At 39.1% G+C, this 22,042-nt stretch overlaps 1 protein-coding gene across 7 annotated transcripts in view; it reads right to left on the bottom strand.

The window, feature by feature from the left end:
* Positions 1-3,947: 3,947 nt before the first annotated feature.
* The window catches only part of rnf220a (ring finger protein 220a), a 160,946-nt gene continuing 142,851 nt past the window's right edge, over positions 3,948-22,042 (bottom strand). For 4 of the 7 annotated variants that reach the window (XM_086095851.1, XM_086095833.1, XM_086095841.1 and 1 more), the window contains 5 exons: positions 21,466-21,521; positions 21,254-21,368; positions 17,987-18,098; positions 11,475-11,549; positions 3,948-5,677 (listed from right to left, as the gene is read on the bottom strand). In XM_086095851.1, the coding sequence (XP_085951977.1) occupies positions 5,606-5,677; positions 11,475-11,549; positions 17,987-18,098; positions 21,254-21,368; positions 21,466-21,521 (430 nt within the window). In that variant the 3' untranslated portion in view covers positions 3,948-5,605. Of the gene's footprint in view, positions 5,678-11,474; positions 11,550-11,966; positions 12,162-17,986; positions 18,099-21,253; positions 21,369-21,465; positions 21,522-22,042 lie in introns of all 7 variants that reach the window. The other 3 variants (XM_086095824.1, XM_086095815.1, XM_086095806.1) reach the window with 1 other exon arrangement.

The raw sequence follows: 22,042 nt of genomic DNA, 5'->3' as shown, positions 1-22,042 counted from the left end.
GAGAAAGCGATTAAATGTGTATTCTTTGATCATTTAATTTGTGCTTACCCATTCAAACATAATTTGCATGCAAATTTCAGTTTCAGTTAAACAAAATGCTTTGAGAAAGTCAGATGACTCGCCAAGAAGACCATCTGACGTCATCATAATAGATCTTTTTGCAAACTATACTAGCTTAGCTTGTCTGCATCCTGTGGTCATCTCTAGGACGTTTCCTAGGGTTGATGATGGCTAGCTGGGAGATTTTTGTGGCAGTGGTAAAATTTGTGTATGGTGTTTGTGTGTGTTTTTGTGTATCTGTGTATCACTGCTATCAAGACATCCAAACCCTGTTTCAGCGGGAAGGAAGGAGACATCAACTGACCAAACAGACTCACACACGCTTACACCCCTTTATCTCATGTTGTCATCTTCCTCTTTCAAGACACTGGAAACCTGTATTAGACCCCCACTCCTTTTGTCCCAACACACACATGCAGGTAATGAAGGCCAGTGTTCTCCCCTGGGGGCAGATCAAGATGAAAGAAGCTACGAACTAGCACATTTGGCTTGAGTTCTTTATATATATTTTTTGCATTTGTCTTTTTTCGACTCCCACGGCCACTTTGTCTTTACCATCTAACTATCTTGTCTTGCGCCTAAGAATTAGAAATAGTTCTCAAAAATGTATTACAAAGTGTTAAATTATTATCTTTTATACAGCTTCTCCTCAGTGGGTTGCAGGTAAGCAGGAGCCCGTGGTAGCTCAAAGTGAGGGGTGGTGAACAAATGTATACTTTTGCCGTGTTAAAAATGCCCTCACAAATGAAATCTCCACACGCAAGTGTATCTGCAAGTAAATAGCAAAGCAACATCACGTAACTGGAAAACCATTTTAGCCAGAGGGAAAAAAGCAAAACAGTATAGTATATAATATGTAATAAAAGCAATGTAATATCAGAGAAAAGGGAAAACACATCTGTGGACTTTAATTTTGTATTTAGAGAACTGTCCCAATCCTCATGAAGTTATAAACAATAAACGAAAAGTAAAAAAATAAAATATGACACATGAAAAACATGTGGTTCAAACAAAACATCAAAATTAATTTAATCATAAAGTGCCACAATGTTTGTTTTGGACTTTTATTCTGTCTGATCTTGTAAGCTTTGGAACACAGCCCCCCAAGCACAGAAAATGGTTCACTATGCTGGAAATGGTATGTTATGTTGGCTAATATTGGCTAATATTGGCCAGACTTGTCAAAGGTTTGATGAAGACAGGGTATTAAAAAAAGACAAAAATGGTAGATGTATTTAGTTCATAGACAGAGAGAGAGAGAGAGAGAGAGAGAGAGAGAGAGAGAGAGAGAGAGAGAGAGAGAGAGAGAGCATACAATTTATTTAATCATAACGTGCCACAATGTTTGTTTTTGACTTTTATTCTGTCTGAGCTTGTAAGCTTTGAAACACAGCCCCTCAAGCACAGAAAATGTTTCACTATGCTAGAAATGGTATGTTATGTTGGCTAATATTAGCCAGACTTGTCAAAGGTATGATGAAGACAGGGTATTAAAAAAGACAAAAAAAGATAGAAGTATTTCGTTCAAAGAGAGAGGGGGGGGGGCAGACAGACAGACAGACAGACAGACAGAGACAGAGACAGAGACAGAGACAGAGACAGAGAAAAGGGGCCGGGGGACCTCAGACCGGGTTGTCTGATCCGATTCCGGCATAATTGTAAAACAAGTATTTGAACATGAAAGCATGAACAGCTGACAGGCGGCTCATAAGACAAGACAACAGCTTCATCAAGCGACTCAATAGTGTTGAAGTCAGCTAGTATCAGGTTCATCTGCCAAGAGAAGACTTCGGCTAAAATTATGACAGGCGACGCTGCAGTTAAGAAGTCAAGCCGCACAAAATAGAGCACATTAACTACAAAGGCAGAAAGATGCAGAACTATGTCGAGGTCGGAACATTTTAATTTACAGGTACCGCCAAATTCATTGTCTTTAGCACATCATGTCAAATCTAAATCAAGTAGTGACTCCCCAATTGTCTTTATATGACATATATAGCCTATGTATTCACGTGGTGTCCGAAACTCAAACTTCTCTTGTCCAAATTCCACTTTTTCCCCCCACTTTTCACTTTATATTTAGTTACAAATTATAGCCTTATCTAAAGTTTTGAATTTGGCTTGCTCTCTTTGACGTTGCAACGCATGCAACGGGACCCGTTTCCTGTCAGACATTGCCATCATGTGGAAAAATTGAGTCAATGCTGCTAGAATTATTACATAAAATCCAACGGTAAGACCTGACATGACCTTAAAAAAAGACATTGTATTAGATCTCACTCGATTACCTAATGATGTGGCTGTTGTGATCATTTTGTAAAATTAATTAGTGGACCACGTACCTGACCCCACACATTTGGAAGCTAAATTTTCCACTCCGCATGTGTAAAAATAATGTCCACTTGACTGGACAGAGGCAGAGAGCTGCATAATTATTAATTTAGCAGCCAGAGATTTAAAAATGGTTTAGAAATATACCGCATCCTTTCACACGCATAATTGGCCAATTTCTGACTTATTTAAAAGGTTGATTGAAATATTATATGTTAGTAGGCAAAGAAAAGAATAATAATAATTCACGCCAACACGGAAACACCACTGATCAGTGGGAAACTGTTTAATTTTGAAACTATGTTATTATAATGCTGACATATTTAAAACATAAAAGACCACTCAAAAACATACATAGAAAAAATATTCAAATCAAACCAAATCAGAATGTTTCTAATTTTCAAATATTTGTTTCATCATCACATTTTAGGTCAAATTAAAACCTATTTATTGTACATTATACACTTATATGTCCCTGGTCTCTCCCTCAAAACAACAAGCTCCTACTTTCCTGTAAAGGTCATCCTTACCTTATTTGAGTTTACTGCCAGTGAAGTAAATTTTCTTTGATCACTCCTATTCTTGAATAATGTTTTGGTCTTTTTTAATGTCAAGAACGACCTTTCCTGACACGACTGGCACAGTTAGCGCAAACTAGAGTAACTTAGCCGCTTCCGGTACAGTTTGGAGCAAATCCTTTTGGACCAAAAAGCTTAAGATCTTAAGCTAGCCATATTCTACACTGTAGAAGAACGGCACCAATATGAACCTGTGTGCTCTTGTACGCCCCCTTCAGTGTAGCTGTGGTAGCTGCACTGATGCAGTCCTACATTTGAATTATAGCCCTTTAAATGTACTTCTTCTTAGTTTCCTACTCCTTTTTGAAATAGCAGTATGGTGTTTCAAAGGTGTGTGTGCGCGTGCTTTTTATCTAATAGCAGTGGAGTCCAATGGAAGATAAGACATTTAAATCCTCTAGATGGCGATACTCCCTTTCGTTTAAATTGACGAACGGTAAAAAAGCCTCCACTCTTGCCCACTTTCTTCCCTAGAGGTAGGAGCACAATAAGTGTAGTTAGTCACAATGGTTAGAGTTACATGCACTATAATAACACATGAGACCAATACCTGCTAGGATGAAACTTCTTAAATGACAAGGACCAAGCTATTTTAGCCAGAAAAAAAAACGGGTGAGACAAAAAGCGACCAGCCGGTACATTTTATTTTGTGCCAAGACAGATTTATCATTTATTAAGCCTAAACCTTTTTATGAATAAGAAGCAATGGTAAAAACAACGCTGTTCCATTTCTTTTCCACGCACAGGCCTAATGAGTGTATTTAAGTCGTTTGTAAAATGTACTTTTAATTATATGACGCACAGTGAGTTGTTACCTTACATATGAAATACAAAGCGGCCTTGCCTTGCGTAAAGATGGAATGAGCTGCTGCAAAAATCTGTTATGAATTATCAGCTACCGTGTCACATTGAAAGTGCCGGCTCTGAAGCATACGTTCATTATAAAACAAGGGGAAACAGACAAAAGAACCAAATGGGTAAAGTGAGATGTACAATCATTTAATTAATGTCAAATGTAATTTACAAACGGGAAAGACGTACCATTTCCAAGAATATACAAGACACAAAATAATTGTGACATAATTCATCTTGTGCAATTTGTCATCTTTGGGGCAGGTTTGAATCAACAGGAAAGCCAAGGGGGAAGAACAAAAACTGGATGAGCTCATTAGTCAGCTCATTCCAATTTGGCCCAGGTGCATTTATCAGTTTTGTCACAGCAAAACAGTGTTTTTTTTCTCCATATTTGACGACCCAGGGTTTGTGAATAGGACCACTCATGTTACTTAAGAACATTTTATTTTATTTTTCGCATTTTTAACAACAATACAGACGCCACGGAATACAGTTTTACAAACACAAAGCACACCACCACCTTGGCTGCTGCTGCCGGAGGATAATGGGCGGGGTTAGGCTGCAGGTTGTTGCCGGTTCAGCATGGGCCATTCCTCTTGTCCCGAGGCTTCCCCTCTTTGAGCTAGAAAAGTCTTGAGACCCTCAGGTTGTCCTTTTTTTGACCATTGCAGCAAAGCAGGATGAGAATGAGAAGGAAGATGACTTGTTGGGAACCATTCCATTCAGTTAAAACTTAAAGATCTGTAGCTATTCCCAAGTGAAAAGAGTATTTGGAGCAAAAGCAGCAGCTTAGTCTATTGCCCTGCTTACTTGGCATGACGTCTTGAAGTAGGAAACTCTCCAAACAAAAGATCATTTGTCTTGTTCGTTTTTTTTTTTTTAGCGCTACACTCAATTAGGTATTACTGCAGAAGTACACCTAAATCTTGACCACCTAGACTTGAGTAGTTTGACTTTTTTCCTGTACAATGAACATCTTCAAACCATGTTTTTTTTTTTTTAATACAGAAGGCTTCTTTAATTCCAGCCATTTCCCCCCCAAACTCTTCTGACTAAAAACATAACTTAAATTGTGTTCTGTGTGTGTACTCCATATTGTTTAAACTCTAACTTTGTAAACATACACAACAGTAATCACATGTGCTTGGACTGCATCTTGAATGGGGGGGGGGGGGGGGTATATGTTTTTGAAAAAAAGAGGAAGGGGGCTATCTAAAGTCCACCTCACAGTTATGCCTGGGAGATTCTTCATAATTGGTCTGAAAGCTAAGTTGTCATCATGGACAGGCCTCTCTTTCTCTGCATACAATAAGGGAAACCAACAACATTTTTTTTTCTTCATCAAGTTATGAGTAGAGTCCACTGGGATGCTGGAAAAGACGCCAGGGCACGCGGTTTAAGTCTTGGAGGTCAAGTGGTTCAGAATTTGCTAACATGTCCAGCTCCAGTTGAGCTTAAAGTTCTCAGCAGGGCTAATATGGGTGAGTCACATGTCAGGATGTCCACTGAGTAACAGTCCATCAGTAGACGGCATCCAATATTTAATTACAAGGACTCAATGAAGTGGAGGAACATCCTGTCTCCTTAAGGTGGGTGAGGGCGGCAACAGACAGTGAGCGCTGCTCATGCCATTTGTTCATTTATGCCAGCTCAACTTCCTTAATTTCCTTTTTTGGATGGTTTGGCGCCAACAACCTGGTCCACAGAACTGCTGGGCAGGGAAACAAAATGACAACGCAAATGAAATCCACGGTGGTGGCCGACGCATGAAGGTGTGCTCTTTACAAGTATACACGCCGCAGGTCCCCGGGTGAGGTGATGGTGTTGCACTGAGGGCACAACTTCTTGTTCCCCTGCGGACAACAGGAAAAATAAAGTTCACCTTCAGCACATTTGTTGTAATATAGTCACAAAGTAACTTTTTGATTGCTACTGTTCAATAGATGAGCTTATCAAATAATACTTTTACATCACCTTAACCAGTAAATTGCCATCAGAGGCTTAACAGTTGACCAATTCACAGCAACGACACACATTTAGCTGTAGTGAGGACAGCGTATCGGACAGTCAACAATTGATTTCAGCATAAAGGAGTCTTAGGTCTTAATCTAAACTGCCTCCGATAATACGTTAGAAGTTGGCAATGGTCTAAGTGCATAATCACACTACATGTCTCTACAGTTTACCAGCTCGACAGGTGGAAAAAGGTTAATTCCCTCTGCACTCATGTTGTGCCATCTGCAGTAAAGCAGCAGGGGAGAATACAAAAGACAGGCAGATTGGTGGAGCTCCTGTGCTGTACTCCACCCTTTCACAATTAACAACACATGCAAAGTGCATACGAATGCATAGCAACCGTTTTTCCATGACCAGAAGTGATGCTTGATTGGCCATCTGCAAGACATATTGTATGTGCACACTTCATTTGGAATAATATGCAAAATGATAGTAAAGAGGGCTTAGGGTTGTGCCATTCAGTCTCATATGCACAATTATGAACGTTTGAGCATTTCAGATATTTCTGCAATGCTTAACTCGGTTAAAACACGTATTGCATTGCTTTTGCCTATGACTAGCATACAGTGTTGCTGTTACACCCATAACATGATGGAAAATAAATGATCATTCCATGGACCCTGAACTTCAGCGAAAATGGTAAAAGCTGTGAAAGAGTGGAACCAGAGGGTTCGGAATGGAGGCTAACCAAGACCACAGTGCTTTGTAGTGAGCACTTCCTAAGTGGTAAGAATCTTTTCTGAGTGTGATCAAATGAATTATGTTGCTTTCTACATATTTTAGGCATTAAACAGTTTGCATCATTAGCCATATAAATGGAGTAAAGCCTCTTCCGCTCTCCTCGGAGTGATATATACCCGTTTTTCTTAGTAACAGGAGGGCAAACATAATGATTAACTACATAAATACGGGCGAAACATCACTCCAATCTCTCAAATCACTGAAATTATTGCTGCAAGTGTCCTATTCTTTTTATAGAATATTTAGAAGAATGTAGATTGGTAGGCCAGGCTAACTCAACCTGAGATCAAACTACCACAGCTCCGTGCTAGCTAACGTGCTAAGTATTCAAATGACCTAAGAACTAAATGATGTAATAATGTACAAGTGCCTCTCGGCTGTTTGTAAGGGCATTCAAATAATCCTCACAATCTAAATTACAACGATTGCAAAGACCAATGCTTTTCAATAGGCGGAGAGCTTCCTTTCATCGAGTAAGACCGCCATTATGACTTGTGACGTAAGCCCGGAATTGTCCATTCAACAAGGGTGCTCCAGAATTATTAAGACTCATAACCTGTGTGTTTTCGATACATCCGCAACAGCTACTACACGTGCAAGATTGATTTTCTAACTCTAAAAATTAAAAGGCCTCTTTAGCATTAGAGTTAGCACGCAAGCTAAGAGCGTACGCACACATGCATCATCAAGAAAGAAAGCAAAAGAGAGAAATATGTACCTTTCCTCTGATTTATATATATATTTTTAATAGCTTTTTCACTTACTGCAATTGACTGCTATAGAGTAAAATAGTCTAAATAAATAAATAAACCAAACTTATCCATGTTACCTAGGAGAGCAGGCAGTGAAAGTTTTTAGATGTTTAGTGTGTGTATGTGTGGGGAGGGGAGGAGAGTGTGTGCCAGTCATGCTGCGCCCCAGCTGCTTTGCTTATTAAAACAGCGAAGGGGCTGGCCAGGCGTTAACTGCGTTAACTAGATTCTGCGGCATTTACTTTGATCTGCACAGCCCTCCCATTTTTATAGCTGTCTCCAGGCTAGAAGTTTAATGTTCCATTCAGTACTAGACCGGTGGTGGCAGCACGCACGGGCGAACGCTCACAAAATGTACAGGTATAAGGCAGATGGAAACAATAGGCCTCAGAGTTATTTACATCCTCTAAATGTCTCTGAAAATCAAATGAGGAAACGTAAGCAGACTGCAGATTTTAAACAACAAAAACCTCATAAGAAGTCGACACCTAGATAAGAGTTTCCATGGTAATATATTGTATATTGTGGCACGTTAAGTCAGTTTTATTACTATAGGCATCTTTACCAAATGCATTGGTAGAGTACCTAAAAGGGTGGACCGAGACACATTGCCGGTTAAAATCAAACAGTGTATCATTACTTCCATGTGACATAAGCTAAAGCAGGACAATAATGCCATCTGATTGACGTGTTCAAAAATTCTCCAATGCACATTTTCCCGTTTGCCGTGAGGGATCAACATGACAGTAGAGGTTGAAAACATGTGTTTTCCTGCATCGGTCAACACTATCACCTGTTGGTGAACCAGACGAGGAGATAAAGTGAAGCGGTGACAAGGACAAAAACAAATGTCACCGGAAAAAGGGAGGTCAAGGAAATTAAATCAGGGGATGCAATGAGTACTGTATACCGTGTATCTGCCAAGCAGAAAAATCTCTCTCTGGGTCCCATTAACGGCAAAAAATTATACTCAACTAAAGGCTATCGCGCGCATACTAAACTAGGCAAAAATGGTTAGTGTGTGTTGGTATATGCTTGATGTGACGGGTTCCCCCTATATCTCGTATTTATCAGTTGTATGGCATCTTCTTTTTGCAACTGACTTGTTTGCAGTTTTGTGACGTTAACCTTTGGATAACGTACACTGTATGTCAGATAAGCACAACATGAGTGACTCTCCAGACTGCAGTCGCATCAAGTACATATCGCTCGAGTTAGGCGGAGTCCTTGTACCTCAAAAATCGACACTTTTCAGGAGACCCAAAAAACAGCACGTTTGATCAATCATTAACATTACATGGTCAACAAGCAGTTTTTTAACACACTAGACTGCTCAGTAATTTGGAAAAATAGCACACACGTGTGGACTGACCAATAGTATAGAACTACGCAATAACATGAAATTCAAATTTTTTTTGAAATAGGAGGCCCAATTGCAGTGCTAGGGTTGAACAGTTTCTGAAAATAATCTAATTGTGATCCCAAACCCCCCCTACGTAAAATGATTAGGGCCAGTGAAGACAGGAAAAACAAGTTTGGCAGGATTCTTCACTTTATTCTCAGAATTCTCACTTAATTCTGACTTTAAAGTGAGAATTCTCACTTTATTCTCAGAATTCTGACTCAGAAGTTATTTACAAGAAAGACAATAGTGTGTAGAGTTGGCGGAATTTAAATAATTTAAATGTTTGGACATAATATGTGGTGTCCCTCAGGGGTCATTGTTGGGGCCAAAACGGTTTATATTGTTTATTAATGATTTGTGCAACGTATCTCATTTTTTTAAGTTTGTGTTATTTGCAGATGACACAACAATTTTAGTTTCTGGTGAGAAAATGCAGTTTATTTTGGATACAATTACCTCAGAATTTAAGAAAGTAAAAACATGGCTTTATAAAAACAAGTTATCAATCAATTTAAACAAGACAAAATGTGTTGTTTTTGGTAATGTTAAAATAAGGAACTGTGTAAGATTGCAAAATGAAGGTGTAGATATAGAAAGAGTAAATGAGATTAAATTCCCAGGGGTAGTTAATAATAATATAATTTATTGATAATAAAATCTGCTGGAAACCACATATCAAATATATTGGATCCAAACTTTCTAAAAGCATCTCCATTCTGGCAAAAGTCAAATATTTTCTCAACCAGAAATCGTTACATTCTGTACTGCTCTCTAGTATTATCATATTTAAATTATTGTTCAGAGGTTTGGGGAAACACTTACAAGACATCTTTACAACCTGTTTTTGTTGCAAAAAAAGAGCTATAAGAGCAGTCCATAATGTATGTAATGTCCACCACACCAATACACTGTTTTTACAATCTAAAACTGTAAAAAAAAAAAATTGATCTTGTGGAATTCAATACTGTACAATTGGTGTATAAAGATAGACATAATTTACTGCTGGGCAATATTGAAAATATGTTTTCAGAGAGAGAGAGGGTATGGTTTGAGGGAAATTCATAACTTAAAGACAAAGTATTTAAGAACAACACTGAAGAGTTTTTGTACATGTGTATGTGGAGTGAAAATTTGGAACAGGTTGAGTACTGATTTACAACAATGTCCAAACATAGACCAGTTCAAAAGGGAATATAAAATCAACATTTTTGAAAAGTATAGGGAAGAAGTGCTTTTTAATGAAAATAAATATTGGTTGATGTTATTATTATTATTGTATTATTATTAGTATTGTTGCTATTGATAAGAAAAAAATAATATGTACATGTAAAAGTATGACAATATATAAGGTACACTGTTCAATGTGTTCACTATTAATAATTACTATAATAATCTTTGTTCTTAATAATCAAGGTATATTAGCTGTATACTAAGTTTTTTAGTTTACTATACATACCTACTATTTATTGTGTAATGTATGTTAAAAGGGGTAGGACCTGATAAGTTTATACTTCTTCCTACTCCTTTTCGAACATGTATGTGTAAATCTATAGCTCATGACTGGGGGTGAAACACTGTGGAACTTTCTTATGTAGTTTCGTTGCTTGAATGTTGTGTTTGTTTTGTTTTGTATATTTTGTGTTTTGTATATTTTGTCTTTACACATGTACTTTTATAACCAGTGTTTTTTTATATACATGTTTGAAATAAAATTGAGGAAAAAAAGTGAGAACTGTCACAATTCTCACTTTTAAGTGACAATTCTAACTTTATTCGCAGATTCTGACTTTAAAGTGAGAATCCTAAGAATAAAGTGAGAATCCTGCCAAGCTTTTTTTTTCTCTTCACTGGCCCTAATCCTCTTCCGTACCCCCTTCTCATAGTTGCGATTGCGATTGCGATATGATTTGCAATTCTGACTTATTTTGCATTATAAGATACTATGATGAAGGGAAATGAAGCACATTTTGATTTGAAAGACCGTTTATCTAACATACTAAATACTTTGATGTGAAGTCTTATAAGCATTCACCATAATTCATAATTCACCATAACCAAAATAATTCTGCAACACGTGTGGTGTAAAAATATCATATATACAATAAAGCAAATCAGGAAAACACACACTTATGCAACAGATCTGTGGCTTTACTTCATCCTACATATCACTTCATGTTTCATGAAATATGATATGTAAACGTGGACTGCACTTCGTAATCACTCAACCTGTCATATAGAATGATAGTGATAAAAAAAAAAATCTATAAAAATTAAAAGTTCACCAATCTTGGGCCAGTAACATCACACATGCTAATGTGTAGGAAAATATTATACATTATGATGTAATAGCTTTCAATTTCAAAAACGGTTAAGCGCCAGCAGACATTACGTCATCTCACTGATTAAATGAGGAGTAACATCTTTTTGCCTGTCTTTGGTTTCAATCATGAAACATGCGGCTGATTTTTCTTCTTAACATTTGACTACTTGACAACCTTGCACGACGCTGTCATTTTCAAATTATTTGACCGGAGGATGCATTTTGATTTGTCGTGGCTCAAGTAGCACACTATTGTCTCCATCAGTGTGCTGAAACAGCAGAAACGAACATAAATTGTCAGTCAGTCAGTCAGTCAGTCATCTTTTTAGACAGTTTTTTTTTTTTTACACATGGGCGGAAGGATGCTAGACAAAAATGAATTGATTGATGACAACGTGTGCACACGTGGTACGTACCAGAGTCCTGAGCCAGCATTCTTCACAGTGGACATGCCAGCACTGTATGGAGGTGAGTGGCATCGTGTAGGAGTCCTGCAGAGACAGAGACAAGAAGGTTGACTCCACATTCGTTGACACCATCATGTCAGGCATCTCGGTAAACAAAAACAAACAAACAGAACAGCACTGTACGACAAAGACCAACCCTGACCAATTAGGTGCATCACACCACTGACCATGACGTGACAGTACCGGCAGCCACAGAACCACTGAGCAAGGCAGCATGGAGGGGAGGTGTTTGAGCAGCGACCTGCATGTCGTTTATGCACACACACGCACAGACAATGTCAGGCAGGCAACAAGCAGCGACGAAGGGGAAGCAGGCTCGAGGAGAAGATGAGGGAGAAAGCCATGAATGAGTCCAATCTTATTGGTGCTTGTTTGTTTTCCTCTCAAAAAGGACGGAGAAATGAGGGAGGAGGTGGTCAAGAGAGGGCGGGAGTGCCTTACCCTCCGTAGAGGCTGTGGGAGGAGCCTCTTTATGCTGCTGCCGTAGCCACCAATCACAAGGCCCCTATACAGGTAGTACAAGCCAAGGGGGAGGGACTTAGGCTGCCTCTCTCTGACCTCACTGGCCAAAGGGCGGGGCCCTGGCCATGCCCTTAGTCTCTTGATTTCCACACCTGACTGGATAGCGGGCTTCCTCTGCGGAAGGGAGGGATGGGGGTGTTGGGGGAGGAAAGGGGGCGAAACGTAGCAGCATAGAGGCGGCTTGTCGTGATTGCACTCGCATACACGCACAGTGCACTATGGATACAAAACACCAAAGTCTCATACAGATGAGAGCATGTGTACCAGTGAGAGCCAGCCAGTGAGGACAAAACAAATATTTAAAAGTGCACACATCCTTAAAAATAGTTCCTTTGACCACTTCTTACGTCGCTGTGGAAATGTTTTGCTCTACAATGGAACCGTGGTAAAATTAGTTTCGAACTAAAGAATGTTTTCCCATTCAAATGAATGAAAACATGCAAGCGCCCTCCAACTTTAGAACTGAGGCAGATGTGCTAACTGCCCTTTTCGTGCTGCAGCAAAAGAAAAAAGAAAAACAAACGAGAGCTCACTGGACCCCACCGGAACCACAAAACTTCCATGGGGCTTCCTAATAGCACAATTACTTCCACTTTTCTTGGAGGAGTAACATCTTTTTGCCTGTCTTTGGTTTCAATCATGAAACACAAAGCTGATTTTTTCTTGTTAACATTTGACTACTTGACAACCTTGCTGGAAACGAAGTGTGTTTCCACTTTTCTTGAAAGTAATTGTGGGCTACTTGAGAACAGGGAGAAAAAAAAAGTTATACATGTGACGCATGGAGTGAATGCTGTTCATGATGTGATCAATTACAACATGGTTGCTGTGACTGTACGCAGTCTGGAGCATAGTTTGTGAACTTAACTAATATTTGTCCCAAAATGTTGTTCATAAACTGATTTGTTTGAGAACAGAACTTCCACAAAACTTGTAAATGTGTATGTAAAAGGTAATGGCAGTGATGGATCTGTTTCATGGTGTTGCTCACATACAGTAGATATAAGTGTTGTTGTTTTTTTAATGCAAAAAAAGAAGAAGACCAAGACAAATGATTTCAAGTTTTCTTTTCATCGTTACCAATTTTGGAGACATACAGTTTTAGAAGAAATCCTACAGCTGAAATTGAGTTAAAGCCAGGACTTTTTAATTCCATTTTAAATAAAAATTTAAGAGAAACGTCACAATGTTCCCAATCTCTCATTTGATCCAAAGTAGCAACAATACATAAAACGGTAAATGAGCTGCTTTTTATATAGTGCTTCAACTACACCATGTAGTGCCCATAGTGCTTTACAACTGAAGTCTCACATTCACTCATCAGTGGTCGGCTGCTCCCATGCAAGGCACTGCCAGGTCCACTGGGAGAAAATCGGGGTTCAGTGTCTTGCTCAAGGACCCTTTGGCATAGTCACCAGGGGTGAGGATCGAACCCACAACCCCACGGATGGGAGATGACCACTAAGCCATGCTGCCCTATAAATGACGAGCCTCTGCTCTTGAGAGTTCCATACAAGTGATGTCATTTATACTTCCCCTCGAAGAGATTTTTCTCTCTCAATTGAGCTGTATAGGTTATACATACGTCACATTTATTGTAAGTTCTGAAATGATTCATCATGGTCTCATTTTCTAAAACACATAAGATATATACCTGTCTTTTGAACAGACTTTTTTATATCCACTGCATTTGTTTTTATGCGCAGCAAAATCCATGTTCGTAATGAAAGACAGTGACAGATAAGAAGAGCTGAGGCATGTGTCCACAGCACAGTGAGTGATCAATTATCATCTGGGGCACCGAGCGACCTTTAGGGAGTGCAGGCGTCTGTAATTATCCATGCACGCACACGCACGATGCTGCCTCTGCACTGTCCCGACACATGAAGGATGACAAAATGTGTACAAGACACAAATAGGGGTACACAATCACTATTTAAAATATAAATAAATAATGGAGGGCTGCGGTAGGTGATACAGTCAGATGACGTCCTGCATCCACTGATCAAAAGAATTGCCAATATGTATATGACACTGCCATAGATGAGCATGTAGCATTTAATATTGATCTGTGAGGCTAACTCTTTTTACCTGACAGCGCAATTTCATCAACCTCTTAAAGATGGGAATCATCCAATTCTGTAAGTATTGATGTATGCTGACCGCAATAATTCAGTGATTACATGCTGGAGAGTTTCTACTGCACGGTAAATGGTAATATTCTGCAACAAGACTCAAGTGAACTTGTTTTCTTCAAGTACAAATTTTGCTTAACAATTTGAGCAGCAATTTAGTAATCTTGAGCAACATTTTTTTTAAAGCAACAGTGTGTCATAGTTAGTGCCATCTTGTGGTGAACTAATAACGTATTAATTTTGAAAAAACCTCGTTAATTTCAATAATGCAAAAAACCCCAAAACAATTTCTATCACATAAATGTAGAATTATTTTTAATAATCATACGTCTACTAATCTCTATGTTACATAGTAAGGGTGTAAAAATAAAATAATCGATTCACATAAGAATCAAGACTTTACAAACATGGTGGCGTACTTTCACACACTGTCCCTAAAGGTTTTATCCCAGGGACACGAAGCATGGGTTTTATACAGTAAAAATATAACAATATAACGGGGGAGGTTGAATGTAGGGCTGCAGGTATAGAATATTTTAATATTCGAGCATCCTACCAAAAATTCTACAGAATAATAGTGTATTCGGATAAACTGTATTTTTTAGTAATGCACCGAATATTCGGCCACCGAAAATTTTCGGCATTTGGCCGAAATAAAATTCAAGCCGAAAGAATATGGCCGAAAGAGGATGTTGTGGTGACGCAAGCAAAAAAAACAAAAAAAACCTGCAAGCGTCTGTTTGAATTAAACAACAAACACGGGAGTGAGTGTCCGCCTTGCTGCCTTGCTTTGATGAGAGCCCCTCGAGCGCTTCCACTTTTTCACTTGCATTCAGGTGGCTGTGCTAAATACTTTAGCTAATGTTACCACTATTGCTATCAACAGTTTTAAAGAAGTAAACACTTACCACTATCTCCGGGTGACTACAGATCTGTACAAGACGCAGTGTGTGACTTTGCAGTCCGTTCCCAAAGCCGATTGGCTGGTGCGAAGAAATGTATTTGTTTTTTAAACGTTGGCTAATATGTGAATGTGCCAATTTTATGTGCGCAGCACCGTGTCCCGCTCCAAATAGCCTACAAATGCGTCATCCGCACGGCACCGCACGCATCCGTGCCCGCCGGTGCGAAGTACTGACTATAAAGTGCAATTGCACCGCCAGAAAATGTTCAATTGCTCACCCCGCGTTTGGTGTTTAATGTACCATTCGCCAACATGTCTCTGATGTGGACGCATTTCAATTTATATTGTGCTTTGTTAATTAAAATGCCCGTGCTAAATAGGCCTAAATATTTTATAATAATATTATAATTGTAATTAATTATAATAAATGCAAATGATAATTTAGTTTCGGTTTTCGGCCAAGAATTTCTCATTTTTGGTTTCGGACAAAATTTTTCATTTTTAATATTTATACTTTGTACATTTTGCTTTATAACGAACTGCGAATGGACTGCTTTTTACATAGCGCTTTTAACTACACCCTATGGGGCCCAAAGCGATTTACAATTAAGCCTCACATTCACCCATTCATACACATATTCACACACTAGTGGTCCGCTGCTGCCATGCAAGGCGCTGCCAGGTCCACTGGGAGCAAATCGGGAATCAGTGTCTTGGCTCAAGGACACTTAGACATGGTCACGACCACTGGTGTACGAGTTTGTGCGTGAATGGGTGAATGAGAGGCTTCAATTGTAAAGCGCTTTGGGCACCATATGATGCAGTTAAAAGTGCTATATAAAAAGCATTCCATTTACTTATTAATATGTACGTATGGTTCAGTTCGACAGGCTCACACATGAATGTGATTCTCTTCCCTGATCGGTTATGCCGTGCTCCCCACCTCCCGGGAACCACACAGAGGTGATTGGAGGGAAAACTGATTTAAAAAAAAATAAAATCAGTACAATCAAGATGTGTTTTGGGTTTAATGAGTTAGCATTCAGTGATAACTTTACCTTTGGCAGCTCTGCATTTTGCCACCTATTTGCATTTTTGCCTTTTACTGTTTTATTTGAGGTGCAATATGTGAGTTTTAGAAGTAAAACTTTGAAGATTATTTCCCCCAATATTTTTCAACCCCCATTTGCCATTCAACAATGCATAATGCTTTTATATCCCAGCTTATTCAGTAATTGTTTGGGGTTGAAAAAGGTAAATTGATGAATTAAAATGTTATAAAAAAAATTAAATCACATTATGGGTTAAGACACTATGTCAAAATGTGAGTAGCTTAGCTTCATTATTTTCCCTTTTTTTGTCAATGTATGCTGATAGGCTTTCAAATAACTATTATCATAAGAAATAAGTTCAAAATTGAATTCCGCATGGTCAAAGCGTATGTTAATGTCTCTTGTACAGATATGTTGAAAAATGATGAATGTATACTCTTTTACTAAGGTGATTTTCTGACCAGACATTATCAATAAGCAAAATAATATAAAAGCATTTCCACAAAAAGCTCAGTTTCTCCGGAATGGCATCACCTGATATAGAAAATTGCTGCTGCTGTATTCAAGTTAAAGTGGCCTTTCCAACCAGACTTTGCTTATCGACAGATCTTGTCATGCTACTACCCTAAGGACATGTCTGACTCTATACACTAAAGTGACTTGCAAAGCCATGCAGTCATGACAACACACAAAACCCCACAACATCAATGCAGCCAAATAATTGAAAAACAATTATCACAAAATTAGATATATGCACATTGAGTGAAAAATATGAATGGGAAACGTTCATAGTTGTGTTTTGTTACTTCATATTTCAAACTGCTCAATCATTGAGAAACTTATCAACAATCTTAAGTTGTCAGTTCCGGGTCACAAAGACAGTAAGAGGTAGGGCTGGGCGATAAATTGATTTTTTAAATTAATTCCGAGTGTTTTGTTGTGAACGATTAAAAAAATTATAACATTCATGGGGTTCCCCCCAAATGTGTCGCTCCGTGGTCGCAACATGTACGCTATCCCGTCAAGACGGACTCGCCTTGCAAGCAGTATGAAAGACAAGCTTACTTTCACTCGCTGTGTCCGTGACACTTATCAGCCTCTGCGGCATAAAATCCTGATGAAATGTAGTATAGTGGGCTGCTGGGTGAACTTAATGAAGCGGACTAATCACGGTAAAATAGCCGATTTACGGCAGGCCAAGACTTTCTTACACCGGGGACTGGCCAATCAAATACCGCTAAAAGGAAATTTGCCAGTCATGGCAAAACAGCCACCTCAATTTACATAACAGTACTTGTAAAATCAGGAGACAGTTGGAGGGGATTGACAAGCTCAGACCTCGGTTCCTACATTAAAGCCAAAATGTGATGTTTATTTGTGTCATATTGAAAGACACAAGTAGCACTGTTTAGCTTTTAAAACAAAGCTGACAAAAAAAGTTTTACTTTTCTACTTCATCAACATATATTTACATTTCCAGAAGTATTTGATTCAAGGTAGAGGTTTTAAAAATATGGTTACTTTTGTTAACTGATACAATAAAAGCAAAACTTTTCCAGTTCTTGGTTTATGTAAAAAAATAATAAAAAAATAATAATAATAATAATAACATAAAATTGGAGGGCAAAAATTATAAATCGAATTTGTTTAAAAAAATCAGAGATTTTATTTTTAGGCAAATTTGCCCAGCCCTAGTAAGAGGACCTGACGAATTGCTAGTTCTTCTAGTTATTTCCTTTCTTATTCATTGTACAACACCCAAGTACACACAAACTAAATGATGACCCATCAAAAAAAAGGCCGTATGGCACCATTCTTGAGCAATTTCCATCTATACTCTATACTCACCATACAGATGAGACACTTGTATCTGTCTCCTCTCAGTATCTGCTTCTCCAGCTCTCTGATTCGAGCCTTCAAAGCCTCCATGGTGGTAGCTGTGGACTCATCCTCTGTTACTCTGAGAAGGGAAAAAGACAAGACAGGAAAAAAAGATGTTAACTTGTTAACAAGACATAAACCAACTATCAACATTCAACACCATTGTGACTATATACATTGAGGTGGGGAACCCCCCCCCCCCTCCTCCAGATCTTTATATTCATCATGATGCATTCACCAATCCATCCATTTTCCGAACTGCTTATCCTCACTAGGATGATTATTAAATAAAGCAGTGAACCAATGCTACGATATGTCTTAAACTGACACAAGTGAGAGCATTACAATAACCAATTCACAGTGAAACATCCATCATTATAACGGAAGTCTGACGCAATCTCCCAACAAATTTAAAACTTCAACATCTCATCTACTCATGTTTACCAACGTTCCCTTTGTTGTATACATCTGTTAAAGCTTGAAAGCCTTGTTATCTTTCAGCAATCACATCACGAGATATACGTTTGCTGCTGCATAACTAACATCCACTGCCTAAAATAATCTCAGTTAAGACTCAAAAGCCTTACTCACAAACCCATGCCTTCTTTACTCTTATTTGTCCTGAGCTTGTAAAAGACCATTTAGCCCATTAGCCTTAATTAGCCTTCTAACTTAAAAAGCATTAGTGGTCACAGTGAGCCGGATAAGTCTGTCCACAGCGCAAACATTTGGCTTTCTCTTAAGTGAGCCATTAAATTCCTTTAAATGTTAGTTGTTAACAAAACATTTGTAAGGGGGTTCCATCGTTTCTTGTATAACGCCAGGAAACAGACAAAAGTGAGCAAGAGTTTTTATCACTTTCACCAAGTTGGACAAAGACCAAGTCTAGTTTTGTTCTTAAATCTGATTTAATACTATTATTATTCATAATTTGCATGAGGTTTTCAGTAGGGATGAAATGGCTTACATATGGCTTGTAATATCTCAAAAGGTTAGTATTACGGTTTCAAATTTACTGTTACTATTTAATGTACTGTGCTGTGTATTTAGGCCCCATTTGATTGCTTGAGGACCTTTCGGCCATTCACTCTACAATCTTACTTGATTTCAGCCTCTCTCATCTTAAAAATGAGATAATAAACTCTATAGCAAACATTCAAAAACATGGACATACATCCAAGATATACATTTAATACATTCCGATTCCTTTAATTGTAGAAACCACATGGAAATCTTTCTGCATTTTTCCAGCTGAAGCCCCAAAATTTGGCAGCAATCACACTGGCGGCATTAGAAGGGCCATTTATCTTTGAGGGCAAAGGGCATCTAAGGGACTCTGTACATGTGTCTGTGTGTACGTGTGTGGGCCTGAGAGCTCATTTATCTTGCTGGGGAAATGAGCAGGGGAACACGGATGCCCACGGGAGGCAAACAGATCATTACCCATCTGGGATCAGAGAGAGAGAGAGAGAGAGAGAGAAAGAGAGAGAGAGATGGAACGAGGGGAGAGCTGCCATGTGAAAAGCCACACACACATATCAGCGTAACCAAAGGAGACAAATCTCATTTTCATTTAGGGATGGAGGGACACAGGAGCCCCGGAAAGACATGCATTTATAGAAACTAGTGAGGCAGGGAAAGGTTGGAGCCAGCCATCTGAATGCAATAAGTCAGCACCTACTTTAACTCCTTTAAACTGATACTGAGATTAAAGCATGTTCTACTTCAGCTATTTGCAACATAACTAGCACATCATGTTGCAATACATAGCCACATTTTGCCCCAAAATATACACATTTTGAAATCAAATTTATTTTTAAAGAGTCATCTCTTATAACAGAGAAGCTTAAGAGGGGCAATTCTGACAAAAACCAACTATTAATTGACATGCAGTCAATAATAGTGGCGATATTCCGGTTTTGAAAGGCCATGTCACTTCACATGCTCTTATTTGGGGGGGTTGAAAACCGGAATATGACCCCTGTGTTACACCTTTAATAACCCTAATTCGTGTTCATATAAACGCAATTGGAGTACGTCGATTGAACAGTGCATTGGTTTTGCTTTGCACATGCTCTATTCACAAGTAATCTTGGTCTTTGGAGTACAGGAATGATTTGTATGCGCGGCGCCGTCCTACTCGTGAACGTGCCTCACTCGAATACATCGACTTCGCAGCGTTTTTGCGTTAAAAGGGGCGGCGTGGCTCAGTGGTTGAGGGGTCGTCTCCCATCCGTGAGGTTGTGGGTTTGATCCTCACCAGTGGTGACCATGTCAAAGTATCCTTGAGCAAGACACCGAATCCCGATTTGTTCCCAGTGGACCTGGCAGCGGCCTGCATGGCAGCAGTCGACCACTGGTGTACGAGTGTGTGTGTGAATGGGTGAATGTGAGGCTTAATTGTAAAGCGCTTGGGGCACCATATGGTGTAGTTAAAGCGCTATATAAATGCAGTCCATTTACCATTAAAATGTGTCTTTATGAGGTAAAACTATCTATCTATACACACATAGATACATGTAAACAAGCATGACACAGCAAAGAACCACACTTTAGTAACGAGGAGTACTGAGTACCATCGACTACTCTATTTAACGTGGTGAATGACATGAATGTAATGTCTTTGACTGACTGTAGAAAGTTATGTCCATTTGCATAATGACATTGTCCATGCGTTGCACTTTCCAACGGGGTAGTCTAATTGAGCACAACGACCAGGTTTATGGGATTAACTTTGTCCGCTCACGCATGTTAACGGGTTATCCCAAATGTTTCAGAAACCGGAATTTTGACCATAACCCGAATATTGACTGCATGTAAACATAGTCAATGATTCTTACATTCCATTGGTGTATGTCTGTGAATAATGAATGAGGGGAACCGAACAGCCAAGCACCCCCCCCCCCCAAGCCCCTCCCACAAAGGTCCGCAAAGGTTGTGAACCGGTCCGTGGTGGAAAAAAGGTTGGGGACCACTGTTCTAATGGACAGGGTCATGTCACTGGCTGCTTGCTGTGTGCCTTGGTGAGTCTATGTATGCACATGGGATTGTCTGAGAAACAGGTGTAGCGATTTTCCATTTTGTCTACTTAAGCTCAACTGGCAGTCATACATACTTTTAACAACCCTTATCTGAGGACTAGGGAGGTATGGTGAAGTAAGACGTCTGTCCAACGAAAAATTTATAGATTTACAACATCAAAAGACGGAAAAAGAAAGAAGACCAAAAACGTACTTTTCAATCTCGCTGTTTTTACAGGTGCGTGGGACGCAGGCGGCAGAAGGCGTGGACGATGACGGAGTGCTTGGGTCCATTTTGCAGCTCTCACCATTGCTCGTTGAAGGCATCTCTGTCAACACACAAAAAGCCATGAATGGTATTCATTTCTAAATCACAATTAGACCAGTGTCAAAAGGCAAATGTAAATTTCCTATTTGTCTTCTTACCATCACTCGCCCATTTGGAGAACTCAGTCGTTATTCTGTTTGAAGGTATGCCTCCGCTGAAACACAAAAATTTAGTTTTTAACATAACAGTGTTTGCAGTGTTATATGTAGTCAACTAATTTACACCTACATGTTGTTTTAAAAGCCTAAACAATTAACCACCTATTGAAATAAAGGACTAAAATTTAATTTACAAAGTATTGTTTAACTCCGATAAAAATGATCAACCCGTAAGGTTAACACTATCCTCAGGAATTTTAATCAGAGTCAAACTGTCAAGTGACAAGTCCAGCTACTGGAAAGAGCCTCGCCAAGGTTGTATGGTTATCGGCATAACTTAACCTGCTAACCTAGTAACATTTTATTTCAAGCTTAGTTTGTTACTCACACTGGTGTATCGAAGGTGCTAATGTTTGGTGGTGGTCGAAGGGGCCGTAGGGGCACACTGGCAGCCACGCTTCCGTCAGCCTGCCCCAGGGCAGCTGTGGCTACTTAAGTAGCTTACTGCCACCGCAGTGTGAATGTATGAGTGCATGAATAATGTATCCATTCCATTCTAAATGTGTCTTTGAGTGTC

The sequence above is a fragment of the Leptonotus elevatus genome, chromosome 1, assembly GCF_054856555.1.
Source record: "Leptonotus elevatus isolate MCC_2025b chromosome 1, RoL_Lele_1.0, whole genome shotgun sequence".
NCBI lineage: Eukaryota > Metazoa > Chordata > Actinopteri > Syngnathiformes > Syngnathidae > Leptonotus > Leptonotus elevatus.
Note: the sequence above shows the minus strand (reverse complement) of the source record. Positions and strands in the feature narration are given on the sequence as shown.